Below are 22,374 nucleotides of genomic sequence, written 5' to 3'. Positions count from 1 at the left end.
AACTTTTTTTTCTATCTGATCTCATACAATTCTTTAATATTCACATGTCAAATGAAAATTCAGCGAGTGTTTCAGTTTAAAGTGATGCTCGAGGAACGAGCCATTAGTTATATTAAGGTATGTGAATTTTGGAGGGAAGTTTATAAGCATTGTGGGTAGTAACAATTCAAAAAGGACTCAATAATATTACAGTCTCCAGAATAAAACCATAACTGTTTATGAAAGAAGAGTTCATAAACTTTGTTTTAGGCGGTAGTAATAACAAAACAAACAACAACAATGACAACAAAAATTGCTTTCAATTCTATTTCAGCATGTCATTTTTTTTCATTTTAAGCCTTTCTAAGACTATTATGGATTGCATAGTTATTTCAAAAACATAACAGATTTCAGTAGGAAAAAAAAATGCATAATCTGTTATACAATAAAAAGACCAACTGAATAAAAAATATTACATATTTTAAATAATAGAATGGAACTACTGCAAAACCAACTTTTTGTCGCATAGCTGGAACATATTTAAGGGTACAATATTTTTCTCTCTTATCTGAAATACATTGTAGCCAGAAATCGTCTAATGTTTTCATTGACAAGCAAAAGTGTTAAGAGAAGAAAAAATGACATATATAAAAACTGAATTAAAAAAGAAACACCTCTAGTAATATTATAGTATATGTGGATTTACTGAAGAAAAATTAACGACTGCAAATAAAAACATTAACAGTTGCTATTCTGTACTAAAACATGCATGAAAGCTTGTTTTTCAAACTTCTACATCTTCAGTGAGGCTCCAAATGCTGTTTTTTGATGCCTAAATCAGCAGTTGATTACACCACCTTCTATGAGGTCGTATAGCTAGCTATTAATACCTATACTGTTATCATCACTCTAGTCTGTTTGTAATAGGCAATAAATTACATTAATCTCCCTATTCTGAATCTGTTTTGCCTGTGACGGTAATTGGTGCATGATCTTCCTGTCCTTATTTATGACCCTTTTTTCATCATCTTTTCTCCTCCTCTTCTTTTTGAGGAGGAGAGGTGAGAGAGCAGCATGGTGGAAGATGCCTGTCAGTGTAAAACCACAACATCTTCATATTTCACAAATGCAACAGAAGGAAAAGGGTGCAAGAACTCAGGGGATGCTCATCAAGTTATCTGAGATAGCAAAGACTTGATATAATCTTTGAAATAAATCCAGGTATTATGGCATCATTCTAGCTTTTATGTAATTCAAAATTAAATTTGTAGCACTGAAGTTACTGGGTTTGTTCTTCTTGTCTGAATAATCGATAACTGAATCTCACAATTAAGTAGTTAGCAAAATAAATAAATAAACAAATACATAAATAATTTTTTTTCTCACTAAAATATAAACTGTTTTGTTTTGGTTTTTCCTCTTCAGCTGAGGATATAATTCAGGTCAAATACATTGTGCCCAGTTCTTGATGAAATGGAATTTAATTCCTTCTAGGTTTAGCTATGTCAAGTCTTTCACTATAACATAATAAATCTTCTGAGGCAAGTGAATACCAGTCTTGGGACAACAGCAGAGATTTCCCAGATTATTCACACAAGGCTAAGCATGAGAGAAAAAGATACAACTTAAGATACTCTTAAGCACTGATTAGAAAGAGATTTAAGAAAAAAAAAATCTGCAAGCAGAAAATATTTTTTTTTTCTCTTTCAAGTGCTCCACTGTAGGTTTCCTTGAATAATGATTGACTGTAAGAGTACATCCCATAAAGCAATGCCCAACTGATTAAAGGTCCCAATTTGAGTAAAAACCAAAGGGCCAAATATCATAAGAGTGAAGTTTTAGCAATGGTGTAGTGTTTGATAACTTAATTTCTGGAGAGTAGAACAGGGACAGGGAGATAATTGAAGCCATCAATGCAGAAGCGAGCCCCAGTGTTTGGAACTGGTTCAATTTTTTCAGTTTTAAAAAGATTCTCAGGCAATAAGATTCTGTGAAACATTCATACTACTGACACATAACTTTCAAGCACTTTCAGACGTACACGTGAACAGAGCAGGAGCTCTTATAGTCAATGCAAGAATACAAGAAACTTCCTTTTCCAGAGAAAGAAATGTTTCAAAATATGCATTATTGTAACCCCCCGAACTGTGAATCATTACTCCAGTGAGATTCAGATATAGTCTTACACAGAAATTGTTGGGGGATGTGAAGGTTAGTCCAGGAAATGGTGGAATTTCAGTAACACTGCATGAATTAGAGCAATAACTCCTAACACAGCGTAAGTGCTCCTTTGACCCTAATTAACTGTAAGAATGTTGTTACAATACATGCAGAAAGGAAACTTCTGATGTACAAGTGCAAAGTTGAAATAGCTGTCAAGTATGCCTTGGATGGACTGGCTGAAAGGACAGTTCCCTTTCCCTTTATAATTAAAGTGTTAAACTCAGCTTCTGCCAGGAATGTTGCTATTCAATTGCCTTTTGTCAGAGGCAACTTCAGGAAAAAACACCTACTAGGTCTTCCCAAATCTCACAAGAATCACAGAAAAATTCTAGTCCAGAATTCAGTGAGTTCAATTTCTTACTGATGCTCAACTCAAAGCAGTAAGCTTGTGCTAGTTCTTCAAAGCCCTAGAAATTATACCATTATAATATGATTTCACGTAATGACCGAATCATATCATAGAATCATATGATAGAATGGCTTGGGTTGGAAGGGAACTTCAAGGATCATCAAGCTCCAACCCCCCTGCCACATGTAGGGTCACCAACCTCCCCATTTAATACTAGACCAGGCTGCCTAGGGCCCCATCCACCCTGGCCTTGAACACCTCCAGGGACAGGGGATCCACAACCTCCCCGGACATCCTGGTCCAGCACCTCACCACTCTCGTAATAAAGAATTTCCACCTGACATCCAACCTAAATCTTCTTCAACTTAAAACCATTTCCCCTTGTCCTGCTATTATCTACCCTTTCAAAGAGTTGACTCCCGTCCAGGTTATAGGCTTCCTTTAGGTACTAAAGGTTGCAATTAGGTCACCCTGCAGCCTTCTCTTCTCCAGGCTGTAGCACCTAATTCCATAAATCTTCTTGCTGAGGAGAGCTGGTTTCTCTCTGTCTTGTTTGCTCTTGCTAAAATTGTCCCATCATATAGTTGTCATGCAGTGATTTTATGGGACACGAATAGTTTGTGACTCTGAGCATATGAATGAAAGCTGGATTCAAGTTCCAAAAAATTAAAATAAAGTGAACGAAATGCAAGCTTCCATTATTCACAAATTCTTAAAGTTCATTTGTTGTAATCAAGGTTGGTAACATTTTAACTTCTATAAGTTAATTCATCTCATAGAAAAACCAAAAGGTAAAATGTGATCATAGAAGTGGTTCTGTACAAGTGATTAAAAAGAAAGCCTTAGTGATGTGTACACCTATTTCTGTATCTCTGTTGGATCCCAATTTCCCTTTAGATAATCAAATCATCTTATTCTCAAACTTAGTGAAAAAAATGATGAGACAGAGAGCACTTTTAGCAAGTCTGCATATAGTGCAAAATCCAGAGGAATGGCTGATGAACCAGATGGCTGTGTTCCCATTCAGAGGGACCTTGAGAAGTTGGTAAAATGACTAGACAGAATTCTTTATGAAATTCAAAACAGGAAAATGAAAAAATCACCAGGAATCAGCGATGTGCCTTTGGGGCAAAGAAAGCCAAGGAAGAATACTGCCAGCTGTTCAAGGCAGGAGATCCTTTGCCTCTGCTCAGTGCTGGTGAGACACATCTGGAGGATGAGTGGAATTGACATAATTAAGCAAATTCAGTCAAGGGTCATGAAGATGATCATTAGGCTGCAGCATTTCTCCTGTGAGGAAATACTCAGAGAGGTGAGACTCTTTGAGTCTAGAGAAGAGAAGGCATGGGGAGATTCTGTCAACATGCCTAAATATCTGATGGGGTTGTGTGGTTTAAAGAAGACTGAGCCAGACTCATCAAAGTGCCCAGAGACAAGACAGGAGCGCAGTGGGAACAAACTGAAATCCAAGAAATTGTATTTAACTTTTTTTTTTTTGTTCTGTTGACTGTAGTTAAATGATAGAACAAGTACCCTGTAACTACAATGGAAACTCTAAATATGGCTACATTAAAAAGTAGTTTACCTTTCTATTAAATCATCAGAAATTAAAAATACAAGTCTGAAAATAAAATAGTTTACCTCCAAATAATACCCACTCAACACAGGATATTGTGTGCTTTATTACATTACTCATTAATATATTCAGAAAGTCAATTTAAAAGCTCAAACTTCTTATGACCCACTTTCTTTTTATTTTATTCTTTTTAGTAGAAAAACAGAACTGCTAAATTAATCTAAATGCTAAATTTTTGTTACTTCTATTTAATTACTTATAATTAAACAGACCATGTTTAAGCACTGTTATCTAAGATTAAGATCTGGTTATGATCTGATTGTACAGCTAATAGAACAAAGTCAGCTATGTACAAAGAGGTCAAATTTTTACTGTTCATGTATGATTTCTCTGTTTTCTTTGCACATGACAGCTCAACTCGGATGACACTGACAAGAAAGACTGCAATCAATCCGTCTTTCAGATCAGCCAAGGCCAAGTACTTCCAGTGCTGTTGTTTCAGAGAATAAAAAAAATAGAAACAAATGAAAAAGACCTATTAGCAGAGACTTGCCAATTACAATTGCATTTAGAAAGCAGTTAGAACCACTCTATTTGCATTCTTATGTGAAATTAGCTTCTCATATTATATTCAGTTACAGATATTCTTTTATATGTGAGGATGTCTATGAACATCTGTTTCTTTGTTACCGTTTGCCTCTGAAGGAGTTCATTGAGTAAAGAGAAATACATTACTATTGCCATTCCAACTTATAAACAACTAATAAATTAAAAAATATACACAATGATCACTCACACTGACAGCTGTGTTACAGAGATGAGAGGCTGAAGGAACTTTAAAAGTTACTTATTTTGCACTTGTGGAGTGAGAACATTCTGACTGGTGACAGAGCTGAGCTTAGACACAGGAAATCTTCCATGCAGCTTTGGGTAGGCAAGGCCCTTTCTGTTTAGCAGCTGTAAGTGCACAAGAATACCAGGGAGGATCAGCTCAAAGGACCACCTACCTCTGCATTTGTTGGCAGCAAACATCTTTAAAGAGGTCAAAATAAACACATTTAAATATTGAAGATAAAATATGTAAGGATGCTGTCTTGGTCTCCAGCAGTTTATCATTCAGAGACTTTGTATTTGCATTTAACAGTTTTCAGTAAATAGAAGCTGCTAGAAAAATAAACTAACTTTTGTTAGCTTCAGAATACAAATATTTTGGTATGCAATAACAACATTGTACTTCTGCAAAACCACTGCTGTATTCCTTGGTGAAGATAAGTGTCACGGTGAACAGCACAGAAACAGAAGCAGCAACAGATTCAGTGTGAAAGAAGAGTCAGAGACATGACCTTCTCTTCCGCTAGCTTTCCAACAATGGCAGAAGAGGTTCTTGGCTTTTTTACAGCCTTGGACTAAGGAAAAGAAAATTATGTTTTGGTAATTATATTGATTTCTTCTCTCTGTTGCCACTGGAAAGAAGAAACTTATGAGGATTCCGGGGGGGAAAAAAAAACCTACTGGAAGAATAAAAGGCATTTACAAGTGGTTCGAGAGAGATTAAAGAGGACTCTAATATATTTCTGCTTGTGGAGGAGATGAGGGATAGTACTTGGAGTAGGAATTATAGAATAATAGAATCAACAACTTTGGAAAAAATCTCTAAGATCATCTAGTCCAACCATCCACATATCACCAGTTTTTCCCCCCTAAATCACATCCCTCAGTACAACATCTAAATGTTCGTTGAACACCTCCAGGAATGGTAGCTCCACCACTTCCCTGCACAGCCCATTCCAGCACCTGACCATTCTTTCAGAGAAGAAATATTTCCTAATATCCAACCTGAACCTCCCCTGGTGCAACCTGACAATATTCCCCCTAGTCCTATGGCGAGGGAAAAAAGGCTGGCTCCCAACTCACCACAACATCCTTTCAGGTAATTGTGGATGGCAATAAGGTCTTTCCTGAGCCTCCTCTTCTTCAGACTAAACAATCCCAGTTCCCTTATTTGCTCTTCATAAGACTTGTGCTCCAGATCTTTCACCAGCTTTGTTGTCCTTCTCTGAACACACTACAGAGCCTTGATCACAGAATCACAGAATCGTAGAGGTTGGAAGGGACCTCCAGAGATCATCCAGTCCAACCGCCCTGCCAAAGCAGGTTCCCTACACCAGGTCGCACAAGTAGGTGTCCAGGCGGGTCTTGAATATCTCCAGAGAAGGAGACTCCACAACCTCCCTGGGCAGCCTGTTTCAGTGCTCCATCACCCTCACCGTAAAGAAGTTCTTGTGCACATTTGTGCAGAACTTCCTATGCTCCAGTTTCTGGCCATCTCCCCTTGTCCTGTCTCCACACACTGTTGAAAAGAGTCTGCTATCTGCATGTCTGCAAAATGTTCCAAACATGGCTCCAGAGATTCCCACTGTTTTTCAAGGTATACCGTTTAAAGTTTCAAGGATTTTATGCACATTTGTTTAGAAATCTTACTGCTATCACATAAATGACAAGTCTTATGAGAACAAAAGTCAATAAAGGTATGTTTGTAGATTTTTTTTTAAAGAGTGCTATTTGTTTTGACTATTTTTTTCACTCAAAATTTGCTGTTATTTATTTTTTCCCATGCCTTTATATAAACATGAATTTCCCAAATGCCATTCAGCTACTATCTCCATAGGTTTCACTTCTATGTAAAATTTTCAGGAAAAAAAAAATTGTTTCTGCTAAATCTTTTTTTTTTTTTTTTTTTTTTTTGAGTTTAGTACAAATGCTTTATACAAATGAACAGTAACTGCTGCATTCTGAGTCTATGGGTTACTAGCAAGTGCATAAACTGATTACTGTATATTTCAGAAGATTTAGCTTTGAGATCTTGGTAGAATATGACTTGTGACAACTACTAGTTGGTTTCTAACTAATATACACTCTGATCAGTTCTATTTCTTTTTGTACTACAAGTATCTAATTCCCTGAACATTCTACAGTGTGAGATGCGATGAGGTTTTGCTGTATCTCAGCTTTTGATGTGGCCTCTGAAGACACACTGCACATTGTTTTTCAGGCTTTTTTTTTTAATGAAACATACCTGCATATTTATCATTCTCTGCATTAGTTTCAAGTACAAACATGACAAATATTCTTGTGGGAACATCTGCTTTCAATAATTTATGTTTTTCTGCCAAGGCAACATAGTTGCAGCTGAAAAACAAGCTCCATGCTTAGCGACACATCAGCCTGTGTCTCCTGTGTCTACTTTCCTGTGGTCAATTTTTGTCATATCTTGTTCCTCGTGCATGGATCTTCTTTCTTTTTCCTTCTTTCTTTCCTTCCTTGCTTCCTTCCTTCCTTCTTTCCTTCCTTCCTTCCTTCCTTCCTTTCTTCTTTCCTTCCTTCCTTCCTTCCTTCCTTCCTTCCTTCCTTCCAAGTGGTATAAAGCAAAATTACATCTACAATCCAACTCTGTCATGAGCTTACTGTTAACTGCCCAAAGACTATTAATATTAGTAAGTAACTAGACAATGACATACAGTCTTGTAATTCCTTCTGCTTAAGTCTTTAAGAATAAATTTAAATGACAAAAATGTTACCTCAGGAGTCCCCTTATTGAAGAGAACACACATAAGTATCAGTGGTGCAACTAAAAAGTCAGGGCACAAGTAGGAAGTGTTATCAACGGTAGGGAAATTCTGAAAGGGAAAGCTCCCTAGAGAGACCTTACACAATATACTTGTTGGATATTAATGTCATACCTTCAGGATTTCTTCATATATAGGATTATCAGAACTGTTTCCTGCTTAACAGTAAATTTAATTGCACAAAACATATATACCAAAATACATCACATCTAGCAATAATCCTGCAGTTGGCCAGAATTTGAGATTTTTGTAGAAAATCATGCCACAGACAACAGATTATTAACATATGTTAGAAATCACTGATGACATTTCAATTGTTACGGATCAGAAACTGATTTTTATAATAGGTAACACTTGCGACCTTTCACTCCCCTCAGAGGGAAGGAACACATTAAGAACTATTGATTCTCCATCCCCAGCGAGATGCAATTAATAAAATGGAGGCCTTATGAACTTACACTGGATGGGGAAAATAGGGTCTTTGAGGGTACCTATTAACAAGGGAATGTTGCTGTTGTTTAATTTTATCTGATGGAATCAGAATTTTAATTAATTATGTTTACAGTTTTCATTGTTTAAACTGTCAATGCTGGGATATTCAGTGCCTTTTTGTTTTGCGGAGCACTTCTCAACTAATGAAAATATTCATATTTCACAATGTAGCTGACAGTAATAAAGAAGAATCAAAGCATAAAACACTTCTAGCAAATCTGTGAAACATGTGACTCCCCTTTTTCCCCAGACCATGTGAACAATACAAAAAGCTCTGCAAAAAGGAATGCTGCAAAACTGACTTCAAATTAAGCTATAACTTTCTAAATCAACTGAAACATGGATTTAAACTCAGTTTCTTGTGGTAAAAGTGAAACTGAGAAACAGCAATGAAAACAAACTAAACATCAGATTTCCCATATAGAATGTTAAGAAATCATTTTGACAACACTTCACTACTTTAGAATAAGGAAGGGCATCCTTTATAAATATCCAGTAATTAAAGTGTGGCTTGTTGTTTAAATAGTATTCAAGGAAAGATACAATGAAGATGCCACAGTGATGGAGTTCTCAATTATATTACAATAAATTTTGCTGGTGTTATCACAGTTATAGGATTCTTTACACTGTGATAAGATCGAAATAATCGATTGGTGTGTTTTCTGCTGAGAATCTGAACAACACAAGAAAGCATGTATCTGAATTTTAATACTATGAAGACAAGTGATATTTACATAAAGACCCCCTTCTACAAGTTATTTACCTTTGTAACCATAGTATGTGATAGTTTAGACTGTCTTCACAGATGCAAGTAAAGAATTTTTACTGAGTTCCACTGGCTTTCAAGTTAGGATGGAGCTCAGAGGAATATCTGAAACTTACATCTATATTATGTGAATTTAAGCATTAGCCTGTTATAACAGGGAAGCATTTGAGCTGTGATCATTAGGCCACAGAAGTGTTACTATCTAAGATGTAGAGATGCAGACTGTTAGCAAAACTACAGTTTACATGGATTTGGATACGGCATTGGGTTAAGTTTCAAAAAGACACACACAGACAAAAAAAAATACTTGCAAGAGAATAAATCAAGCAATTCCACATAGATAACAAAAATCTACTGTCTTATTAGCAGAAGTTTGAATTTAGATTACAAAGTTTAAATTTTTTCAAAATATTCATGAGATCCTAAACATATTTTACAATTTAGAAAATATGAATATGCTTATAACTTAAATATAAAAAAAAATCAAAACAAAAGCTTTATGAAGATGTATCACACACTACGTGTAATTACCTAATTTTAGAAAATGACTGTAAAAATGCTGAACTTGGTGTAACATATTTCAAAAGCAGTCTGATCCAGAAGTATGAATGACAGCATGTAAGTTGCAATCTACATGTCAAAGTTATCATTTTTATATCAAAGGCAGAACAAAGGCTAAGAAGACTATTAAAGTTCAGGAGAAGGCTGGTCTATTGTAGGACCACCTCAGTTCTCATGTTTGAATTGTGTCACTTACTACTGATGAAATGACTGTATTCATCCATAACTTACAAATCAGAAGTTGTCTTAAATTTGGGATCATGTTCCTTTTAAGTTAATACACAATCTATGTAGTGCTAGACAAACCTGGTATGTGACTGGTGGATACAGTCCTAGTGTGCTGTATACAACTTACTGTTCAATTAAAGCAGAAGTTAGGTAAAACCCATATTTTTCTTATATAGTTAAGATCCTAGTTTATCTGAAGGCAAAAAAGAAAAGTCAGTAATATTCCCCAAATAGCTAACTTTTTTTTTTTTTTAAGCATTATATAAGTCACTTATTCAAGACATAAATTGCCTCATGCATCTGGTGACACCATAGACAAGACAACCTTACTCTTCAAATATATCTCAAAAGCATGTGAGAGATGAAGCAATCCAAAAAATGGGACTTCAAGAACAAAAGAGAATCTAGACTTAAGCATTTATGTTGTAAACAAGACCAGTGGTTAACAAAAGAAGTTCAGTATGATGATATAAAAACCCAGTTTAAGCACTGGATTGCAGTTCAGGCCTTGAATTAATGGATTCACTCTGAAAGCTGAAGCTCCAGAACTGCAAACATACTGCAGTCAATATTTGGCAATTAATAGTCACTGAAAAATGCACAACTTAAAGGAAGTTATAGAAAAGACTGCTCTAATATTTAAGAAAAGAATTCACAGCTAAGAAAAAAAAAATCAGCCGAAGGCACTGCTACAGCCTGAGAATGTGCCCTCTAAAGGACTGTACATCATGTAATTTAAGGATAACAAAAGAAGGGTTGGGCAGTGTCTAGAAACTAAGCCACCTTGCTAGAGCATGAGTAGGGACAGAAAGAGAAAACAGACGAGAAAAAAAAAATCCAATTCTGTCTTCTCTTGCTGAAGGGTCTCAAATTTGTTCACGTCATCTTGCCAGCAATCAATGGTAGCTACTACTTTTGTATAGCTAGTACTACTACTAGCTATACAAAAGTAGCCCTATATTGGCCCTTTTTTTTTTTTTTTTTTTTTAACTCACATAAGATTTAGGGTACAAATATTAAGGACTGACTGCTTGAATATGTACTGATAGTGATGGAAAGTAAAAAATAATTTGAAGTGATAATGAAATATAATATCTAAGAATAAGCATCAATCTAATAAAGTTCTGTTTGAAAGTGTAACAGAAAAAGTTAAGAAAGTCAGAAGTGGCATATAGCACAGTGATACATAGGCATCCTTAACCTTCATGTCATTTGCAGTTAAAACAAGATGTTACTGAAAATTGAAAGTAGAGATGCAGAGTACACTATGATATGTTCAGTTAAAAAAATGCCTTATAGAATCAGTCAGTACATATAGACAATTCTCAAGTATGCATATGCTTAAATGCAAGAAAATGTTTTCTGGGATGGTGACATCAAGGAGTTTTGAGTGGCTTCATTCACACAACATTTGAAATAATGTTCCTACAAATCCAATATCTGATCTAGAAACCCTATAAAGAAGTGAAATGTAGCAGAAAATCAGTTACTCCATATTGTCACCCTTAGATATTAGTGCTTACGTATATGGACAGAGGGAGGATCTGGTTAAGTGTTTGTCAGCAGATCAGATGTAAACATTTTTTGATTGATTCACAGATTCTTAAAGAGCAGACTTAGTCTTTCAATGAACAAGCTGTGGGTAGGAAAACAGCAGAAAAAAAACTAATTTTTTTTTTTTAAGTCTTTGCTATTCTTCTTAGTAAATATGGTTGCAATAAAACTGCCAAAGTAAAAAAATAAACAACCTCCTCTTCCCCCAAAGCTTCCACTTTTCATATCATTGTTGCAGTACTTTCTGACAAATAAATCTACCTTAAGTGCTCTCCACTGCCAGAATTTGGGTTTTCTAATAGACTTTTAAAATGACAATTCAAAGTGACAAACACAAGAAACCTTACAAAGAGCTCTGCAGAACTACAACAACAAAAAGAAAACAACAGCAGCAGTGGCCAATTTAGCAAATATCAGATCCAATACATTTATAGTTTCAGGTAACTCCAACATTCTCTTTTCTCATTTGATGAGGGCCTTACGTAGCTGCTAACGAAGGAAAGAAATCTTTCTGTACATTTATGTGATCTATTAAAACAAACAAACAAAAACAATCTACTAACAGACAAAGTAGCTATTTAATCAATGACTTAGATGATTTCTGGACGACAAATACGTATAGTTCACAGACACATAGTTGAAGGAGTGGGTTTAGCTACCAGAGGCCCATATACACATGTGGGCATGTGACTCAGAAGTCTGTAACACTGGAACCTGTTTCACAGAAAGTTTCAACACAAATACAGGAAAAACAAAACTGCAAAGAACTTTAGTTTTCCCCAAAGGACTATCAATTGTATATCCAAAGCACCATCAGTCATTCTTACAACATGTCTTAGAGAAGAATAACTAATCTTTTCTGAAACACTTCCAAACATGCAAGAATACAGCCACTATTTCTACCCTCTTTCAAGTCTTCAATACTACATTCTTTGAACTTTAAAAGAGTGTCACATTTACTTCTAAAAAATTTACATTTCTTTGTTTTGAGGAGAGCCTCTTGATTTCTATCTTAATAGAAAACTTTAGTATCACACCTCAAGGCACACATCTACTCTGGATATTAGTGAAACGTGGAAGAGACAGCTAATCATTTATTCTAAAGGTGTGAACCAAGGATTGAGTGGGGAACTGTATAACAAGATCTGCTCAGAAAAAATGAAAGTTGCTCATGATAATTTACACTGAAAGTCGTATATCATTCTGAAGGATTCCAGAAGCTCAATCTAAGATAAAATATAGCAGTATAGAGAATCATCAGAGATCTCCTTTACTAACAGGGAATTTACAGTGTCTGTAGACTCTTGGTACAAAAGACAACACAGAATAAATGAATAACTTTAAAAATGCATGGATGAGGTTACTTTGAAGGTGTTTCAATAGGGACCTGGTGGAATAACAAACTGACGTATTCAAAGAAGAATCCATAGTACTTCAGACTAGACTTATTCTCTTAAAAGAACAAAACGAATGTGTAATCTTATTTAAAAGAAATAAAAATGGCTTTATGACTTGGAGAATATTTATTCTCAGATAACATAACAGGTTTTCAGCATAACTGAACTTATTTGTGATTCAAGGTATACCAACCTTCACACCAACCTTACCTTTCTACATTACTCACCTGTTTTCATTTCTAACAAACGCTTTTTCTTTTGTTGCCTCTCTTGTTTTTCTTTTTCTGCTTTCTCCTTAGCTATTTTAGCACGTCTCTGTTTTTCTTCTGCTTCTCTCCTTCTTATATTCTCCTTTATTGCTTGCTGTGCAAAAAAAAAAGGGTTGCTCTTAGCAAAAGTTGAGCTTAAAAACAAAAAAAACTTAAAAATTCAATATTCTAACTAATCTTGTCAAATATTTTACACTCAACATACAGTACGTTTTATTCAGAAAAACAAGAAAATTCAGAATAAATACATTAAAAGCACACTAATCAGCTCCAAATGGGATTATAAATTTCAGCAAGAATTAGAGCTTATAAATATATATTTTAATGAAGGAAGAAGTCAAAATATTTAAACAACCTGTTTTCAGAAAACTATAAATTTATGTTCTTTACTTGTAGTTCTAAAGGAATTTCAAGATCTATTCTTCCTCATAACACTACTAAGACCAAGGAAACAAAATTGCTTTGGTGACTTATTAGTTCATTTTTCTTATTGTTACCTACATAAGCATTAGTTCACTGAGTTTATAAATTCTATTTTTCTGGTTAATATTCCTACTACGTCCCTTATTTTGAATCATAAATAAGTATGCCAAATCTTCCAACGAAGCCAAAATAGAACACAGAGTTTCAGAGTTTTAAAATCATTCTTTTGCATATCTAGACACTAACCAAAAAACATCAACTTCAATAATATTTTTAAAAAGTGCTTTTAAAATAAACTTCATTATTTTAATATCAGCTGTGTATACTGGTACATAGCTATGTGGGTTACAGCAAATGTAAAGTGCATTGCAGCTGCAATACATGTGCCAATACGTATGCTCAAAATTTTCCTTAATTTCTGTATGTGTTAAAGTTGTTTCATATAGGGAGGATTCTTAATGTAATTTTTAAAGAAGGTCTTACAAGAAAAACTGACTTAGCATATTATTCTTCATTGCATAAATTTTCTCTTTTCATACTGCAATTGCATACAACATCCTATCTTTCACAACAGATCAAAGTTGTCACCTCCTACAAAATATTTAAAATTTTCTTAAGTTCTTATGCAAAGTTGGCATGTTTGCAATGATAGTTATTGTTTGATCTTGTTTTTAGAAGAAAAATCTCTAGCCTGCAAATTGAGAAAATGTAAGAATGGACTGAAAAATTCCCTCTTCTGTCCCAGGACAGCCTGGTCTAATGGTCAGTGACCCTACCCATAGCAGGGGGTTGAAACTAGATGATCTTTGAGGTCCTTTTCAATTCAGGCCATTACATGATTCTATGATTCTGTTATCCAATAAAGCATAAATAAATATGGATTGTAGCAATATTTGCACAGGCACTGTTTGTAACATCAATGCAATAAACAGTGCTGAAAGATAAGACTTTTCAGACATGACGGCCTGGGTGAATCTAATGAGGCTCCACACAGCAAAGTGCAAGGTTTTGCACTTTGGTCAGAGGAATCCCAGGCATTTATACAGACTGGAAGGAGCGGTCCTTAAGAGCAGTCCTGCAGAGAAGGACCTGGGGGTCCTGATGGATGAAAAACTTAACATGAGCCAGCAGTGTGCTCTTGCAGCTCGGAAAGCAAATGGTATCCAGGGCTCCATCAGAAGAGGGGTGGCCAGCAGGGACAGGGAGGTCATTGTCCCTCTCTACTCTGCTCTTGTGAGGCCCCATCTGAAGTACTGTGTCCAGGTCTGGAGCCCCCAGTACAAGAAAAACAGAGAGCTGTTGGAGAGGGTCCAGAGGAGAGCCACAAAGATGATCAGGGGACTGGAGCACCTCCCCTACAAAGACAGGCTGAGGGAGCTGGGCTTGTTCAGCCTGGAGAAAAGAAGGCTGCGGGGTGACCTAATTATAGCCTTTCATTATATAAAGAGAGACTATAAGAATAGGAGGGGAGTCAACTCTTTGAAAGGGTAAATAACAGCAGAACAAGGGGAAATGGTTTTAAATTAGAGAGAAGATTTAGGTTGGATGTCAGGCTGAAGTTCTTTATTACGAGAGTGGTGGGGTGCTGGAACAGGCTGCCCAGAAAGATTGTGGATGCTCCATCCCTGGGGGTGTTCAAGGCCAGATTGGATGGGGCCCTGGGCAGTCTGGTCTAGTATTAAATGGGGAGGTTGATGGCCCTGCATGTGGCAGGGGTGGGAAGGAGGAGTTGGAAATTCATGATCCTTGTGGTTCCCTTCCAACCCAGGCCATTCTGTTATTCTCTTATAATGAAAAAACATACATGGATTTTATAAGGAAATGCTCCTCCTTGAAAACTGAAATTTGAAAGCTTTCAATCATGAAAAATTACTGTGAAATGAAAGGATTTTTTTAAATACAGCAAAACTTTACTTCCCCAGTATCTTCCCTAGGGTCACCTCTGTCAATTTTCTTGATGGGGTGGTGGGGAGAAACCTACTAAAGAATGCTAAAGTTCTAGATTGAATTAATTTTAACAAATTATTTGCAGATTTTCAGACTGAGCACTCAATAAAATAGACAGCAAAACTCTAAAGGGACTTGAGCACAAGTACAGTATTGAAAGGAATTACGTAGTTGCCTAACGGAACAATCAAAGAAAATTCTACTCCACATCAACATTTTTTCCCCAAAATAGTATCAGTAGAACTCAGTCTCAGCTTGTAACCATGCAAATTTAGATATTTATTCCTTTCTAATTAAAATGATCGATGGAACTTAATTTAGTAGCTCACACTTTCATATCCAGTACACACTGGTTGCTCTGGAGCATCACATCCTGCTTTCAGCCTTCCTGTGACATAACTTAGAATTTCAGACTGATGATGCCTCAAACACCATTTGAGACACCACTCCAAGACATAGGTACTTCTGCTGACAGAGCTCCTTTGAAAGCAACAACTAAACAAAAACTGAATACATGCCATCAGATAAAGCAAGATGCAGATGCATACGTTTAGAAGTCTATCTCCTGTAATCAAATCCTACCCTAAATGTTTTATGTCTCATGCCATTTGCATTTCAAAAACTAAATGTCTTAATATTAGATTGCTCAAAAAGCCTAAAATACTACACACAGTCTAACCACATCTACTATATACCAACATAGTATGCAAAGATATTGTTCAGAAGGGCTACAGAAGTAAATTTATTTTGCATAACATGCCAAGGCTTACAGTTTCTGGGATGGAGGTATTCTTGGGTTCTCTGTTGTGCTTTCCTGGATCATTTGTGATTTTTAAGTATTTGTATAATACAGAAGATAAATGCTCTAGCGTCTAGCAAGCAAACGTTAATGTCTTCTTCCATGTGTATGCTTTTACTATAGCAGTGATTCAAACCTTTCTGTCATTTCTGCTGCAAAGCAATCTAGTAGCAATAGGAGCAAGGGGTTTCTGTAGTTCTGATTAGTATGCTGTGTTGCACTTAGAAGTTGCTGATTCAAAAAATATTTTGCTTTCTCCTACACACACTACTGCAGGAAAATTCTAACTATTAGAGAAAAATAAGAAGGAAAAATACCACAATTGCTTCACGTTATTTCAAAAAGCTTTTTTTCTCAAGGGAAGGAGTGAGCCTACTAGCAGTACATCCAGCTGTATGAAAGCACAGGTGAACAGACATTTCAGATAAATAAGATGCTGTAGTAAGTGTACTGGGAACTTATCTGCAGGCATTACAGCACTGAAGGTAAGGCGCTTCACCCATATTTTGGATTCAGCCAACAAAATGTGCGTTAGATTTGGTAGTCACAGAGTGCTAATGTTAGTTGCTACAGCTAACAGATAACACTGAGGTATAAAGTGCATTCCAGTATTAGCTATTAACTTGAAAACTATGGCTCCAGATTTTAAACTGCTTAGTTTTCATTAACTGAAAAATACAAAAATATCCTAAGTGAACAGAAGTGTATTTAAATTGTCAGCTTTGCTCAACAATAGAGATTACATAACTTAATCTTCCCATGTGTAGTAATGACTAAAGCTGTATTTTTGTTTTAGACTATTTAAGAATCCAATAATGGTGTAGCACTAAGTTTAAACATCTTTTGAGCTACGTTTTCCAAACACTTTTCACTTCTGTCAGTAATCAAAACCAATTCTAAACAATTCTGAAAATTAGGCCTGAGGTGTCTCACACTAGGTATCCCAAAAATCTTTTCCAAATAGACCAAAACCCAAGCAACTACTCAATATTTTGTTTAGTGTCATTGAATGATAAGTGGTTTCATGCCTTATCTACACAACTTCTTCATATAGCCTTCAAATTGTGCTCTGCAAGACAGAATTATTAATTTTCCTCAAGGTTTCTTCTATCATGCTCATCAATAACAACTAACTGTTTCAAAGCATTAATGAATCTATCTTTATAACACAGCTGTGAAGCAGGTTCTTAGTATCTGTGCTAGTTCTATGGACACAGAAAGCAACTATGGGGAAATTAAGATAAAGGACAACCACTACTTTGTATCTCCAGTTAAGATGAAGCTAAGCACTTAGAATTCTTATTCCACAGCATTTAAATAGAATATGTGGGTTAAAAATTATAATTTTATAATTAAATTAATATAACTATCTCATAACATTTAGAATTTTTGAAATCAGTTTCCTGGGTTTCAAATTAGGAACAGTTTGGAAAATATAACTGGTATGTGTGTTTGAGAAGTCAGGCATACAAAATCACCGAATCATTTGGAAAAGACCTTCAAGACCATGAAGTTCAACAATCAACCTAACCTACCAAATCCCATCACTAAATAATGTCTCTTAGTGACATGTCTACACATCTCTTAAATACCTCCAGGGCTGCGGGCTCCACCATTTCTCATCACAACTCATTCCAAAGCTCGATTACCGTCTCCAAGAAGAAATTCTTCCTAGTACCCAATCTAAACATTCCCTGGCACATCGTGAGACAGTGTCTTCACTGCTATCACTTGTAACAAAAGAAACAATAACCACAAAAACCACAGAAAAACAACAAACTCTCCCTGGCCCCCACAACCTTATCAATCTGAGCATAATTATAAATAACCAAGACAGTGATCCTCACTAATCCTAAACAGGAGCTATAAAAAAGTATTTCAGACTTTCCTAAATTTGCTTTGGTATTTGAAATTGAGGGTTATGCCAGTCTTGTTTATGTATTCTGAAGTGTATCATCAAATTAATCATTCTTCTTTCAGAAGAAGTTTACTGGCAATGATAAAAGAACTTGCAATATCTTTTGGAGAACAGCTTATTATCCTGAAATTTGCCAAGACAATTGTTTGTAGCCATATATAGTGAGCTCCAAATGTTTAAAGAAATACTATGGTGAGAAATTTCTACTTCACTTTTAAGAAGGAACACCTGTTAAAACTCTTAAATCATATTTTGGTAGAACAAAGAATAATAAAAACACCACATTAAAATTAAATAATGCTTATTATTAGTATATGTAAACATAATGAAAATATTTTGGGACTCAAAAAAATATCTAAAGAAAAATTTAGATTTCCAAAAAACTTTAAACTTTTATGCTGAGCTATTATTGTACTATTTGTGAAAGTTTATATATATGTTTATATATAACGGTCACAGGATGATGGCATGTGATATAAGAAATATTGAACTAGCTTCAATCTGTAACTATTTTAGATAACTCTAAAGCAAAGATCTACTAACTGAAAGTGAGTTTGAATTATGCTTTTGACAATGTACTGAGCTTTGTACATGAAAAGCTATCTAAAAATAACCTGCATCAGTCTAATGGCTGTTTCTCACAAATAATAAAGACATTAAACACTATAAAATATTCTTTGCTGCTTCTCCCCAAAAGATCATCTCTTTAAAAGGCGAGATAAGAAAGATCTAAAAATGCACAAAAAAAAACCTCTCAGAGAACATTATCATTAAATAAAATAAAGTTTTGGATTTGGATTTTGTATGGGAAAAGAATACATAGAATGACAGCTATTTTTTATTTTTAAATAAATAACAAGCATCCTTTAAAAAGAAAAAGCAAGTTTAAGAAAAGTGGAGTTTCATATTTTTCCTATTCAGGTTATAAATAAACATAAGATGTTCACTTTTAAATTACATTCATCATTATAAAGAATTTCCATTTCTTTAAAAAATAAATAATCCAAAAACAATAACTCAAAACCTAATTATCATAATTTAGTAGAATTTAGGATGAACAAAAAAAGTTTCTGTTTTGATGCTGTTTGAGGCAGAAGAAAATTATTTTATTTTGTTCAAGAATTTAAAGATTACAAAAGTAATTTTTAAGAAATGTTAGGGAATAAATAAACAGACCATACCATGAACATCATCCTGAAGTTGTTTAAGTCGGTTAAAAACTCCTCCACTGAAACTTTCTTCAGATCGATTGCAAAATACCCCATCACGTTCTGATACAGTTTTTCCATGTTCTCATGCATCCGTGAAAGTTTCTGAAAATCTTCCTTGGCATGAACTAGAAAGCTGTATGCTGCTGTTAAGGCTGCAAGAGTACTCAGTTAATCCATTCAAATCCACAGTTTTTAACTTAGCATAGATCTGTAATTCATACACATTTTTCATTTCCAATAAATGAAGTGTCAAGGTAATTCCTTCCGTGTCATATACACTTCCAAATATTTTCTGCGTATATTAGTACTTTAGATAAATCAAGATGTTGTCATCAAATTTTCTCAGCCTCTTTTAATTTAAAGATTATTCTAAGGACATGCAATTTATTATGGAATTAATGGAATGGAAACGAAGCAGTTTAGTGTTTGTTTATTTTTTTTATTTTTTTCTGTTTTTATATCACTGTCTCATTGAAACTAAATGTTCAGGTATACAATACTTTCTTCAAAAATCTCCCAAATAAATCTGCCAGAAAAACCTACCAGCCAGCCAATAATACTTTTGACTCAATCTAATAACACAGTTTCCAGAACTGTTGGTGGGAGCAACTCAAATGCATTCTATCTCTCCTTCTCCAAAAACTAATAGGGATTTTCATTTAAGAACATATTCACAATTATCTTTAAGGTCAAACATGTAATTTAGTTTAAGTAAATTAGAGACTTAGAATATATTTCTAAAATATACTCATTAAAATATATATATAAATTATGTAATTTGATTTAGAACTAGTAGCCAACTTCAGTGAAATGCACGCCATTCTGCTACATACATAAAAACAAAGTGGAATTTAGATATCAATAACTAACCAGAATACTTCAACATATCAAGAAATACTACTTCAAATACAGTAAAAATAGAAATGTCAGTAAGCAACAGTATCAAAAATAATAAATACAAAAGAAAAAACTCTCATCCTAACAGCTCTCTAGAATGTTAATATAGCAACAGTATTGGTTCCATTTTTATTTCTAGTGGCTGCATCAGATATTTATGCTTTCTAAGGCTGTTTACAATGCAAATACAATTTAATTAAATTAGAGGTGAAATCAACAGAACTATTCCTAAAAAAGATAGACAACTTATAAGGAGCACCAAAATACTGCATAGTAAATGAACTGAAATAAAAAATAACTGTTGATTCATGATTTTGTAAAGCTCAAAGAAGAAACACTGCACGTTGGTCTGTGGGACAATTTCATACAGTATTTACTTAAATGGAAAGGCAACTAAACAAATATTTATGTTCTGTTCTCTTCATGCTCCTGAAAAGAATGTAAAAGACAAAAAATTACAACTTCACCTTTTCTTCCACTGCCCACCGCAATTACTATAAAAGACAATTAACTGTTTATTTTATATCACAAATACATACACTATTTACCATTTTATTTTTATGAAGAATGGGATTTTTAATTAGGTGAATTAAAAACTAAGAAATAGAATTTTTGTACACTCTGCTATTTCAAATTGATAGGAACAACTCACTACTGGGTGACTATTTTTACTCTTCAAATTTTATACCATGTACTTGTTTAGCTTAGAGACCACATCCCATTTGATCTTCACTATAAGATGTCTTTATAGTTTGTTACAGTTAGTTTTAAAACATTCTTTTACTTATTCTCCAACATGCACAAATGTTACTGGTGGGATAGCAAGGAAAGTGGATGAGAGATCAGTATGCAACAACTGCCCAAATATTAAATAAAGAAAAAAAAATTATGAATAACAAAGCATGGCACAAGTACACATTAGGACCACATAAAGAAATGTCAGCAGTTCAAAAAAGAGAAAAAAACTTGCCATAGTAGGAAACAAAAATTAATGTTAAACCAAGGAAAATGTTTTTGCATCTTGATTATTTTTCACACTATACTTATATATAAATCTTAGATCATCAACAGAACTTAGAAATAACTATCTATTGCATTTTTGAGCTTGTTTATTTCCATAGCTTGGAATGCTAAAGGAAAACCAGGTAAATTGTGTTGTTTTTTTTTTTACAACAGGTATAAATGCCTTTTATCAAACCTGCCAGTAACTTTCTTCAGTGTTCTAGGAAGGAAAAAAATGTAACAAAAGCTAAAAATATAAATAAAATGTATAGTTAATGTTGTAAATGAATGATAAGCCAGTATACACTACAAAGAAAACTTTTGAGAAGAAAGATCTGTGATATTCTACAAGATGTAAGTACAGTTACAACTATGCTAATAGTGTCTACATAATGCTTATATTAAACTGTTGGAACTGACTCCCCTCAAATACATGGTGCAAAATTTTAAACTCAAAATGCAGCATTCTGGAAAGATGTGCTACTATGCAGTATTTCATTCCCAGACAGAGAATTCTGAGATTTTTATTTTCTGTCTGGTATGCTCTGGGATACCCTAAGCTCTTGGCATTCTACTGAGACTGCGCTTCAATTTAGGTATTTTTAATAAGTCCTCTTCCTTTTTTCCTTAAACACAGCTTTTGTTAGCCAGTACTAGCTAAACTGGAGGCAACAGGGAATACTACTGAGCATGGCAATCCCAACTGTAATTATTATGAACAGGTTGATATATATGCATTATCAGCTACACGATTCATTGGCTTTGGATGAATGAAGACAGAAGTACAGCAAAGCTGCAACACAGGTGGGAGGAAAAGCAAATCAAGAAGTTAGTTATTTGTTAACTTTTTCTGAAATGGCTTCACTTCATGGACAGCCTTTTTGAACTCATGGGACTACAGATCATCATTCTACTCATTATTGGAACAGAAAAGCAATGCGGGGCTGAAATGAGTAATATCTGTGGTGGAATTTCCATATATTATATATTTGGTCTTGCATATTCATGGCAGGTTTTTTCATAGTGGACTGCTTGTCTTAAAAGTGTATTGATTTTAATATATTGTGCTATGTAAAATACTAATATAGTGGAGTGTATCAAGACATGTAAAACCAGCTGTTACTCTACGGTAGATAACAAATTATGTTAGTACTCCA

The 22,374-nt window shown here is 34.6% G+C and overlaps 1 protein-coding gene across 4 annotated transcripts in view; it reads right to left on the bottom strand.

Annotated features, from left to right (window-relative positions):
* Window positions 1-22,374, bottom strand: part of DIAPH3 (diaphanous related formin 3) — a 234,552-nt gene that overhangs the window by 61,066 nt on the left and 151,112 nt on the right. For all 4 annotated transcript variants that reach the window (XM_085215773.1, XM_085215776.1, XM_085215772.1 and 1 more), the window contains 2 exons: window positions 19,289-19,454; window positions 12,979-13,114 (listed from right to left, as the gene is read on the bottom strand). In XM_085215773.1, coding sequence (XP_085071899.1) covers window positions 12,979-13,114; window positions 19,289-19,454 — 302 coding nt within the window. The remainder of the gene's footprint in view (window positions 1-12,978; window positions 13,115-19,288; window positions 19,455-22,374) is intronic.

The sequence above is a fragment of the Meleagris gallopavo genome, chromosome 1 (assembly GCF_905368555.1).
Source record: "Meleagris gallopavo chromosome 1, MGAL_WU_HG_1.1, whole genome shotgun sequence".
NCBI classification, from domain to species: Eukaryota; Metazoa; Chordata; class Aves; order Galliformes; family Phasianidae; genus Meleagris; species Meleagris gallopavo.
This window is presented reverse-complemented; position numbering and strand designations above follow the sequence as displayed.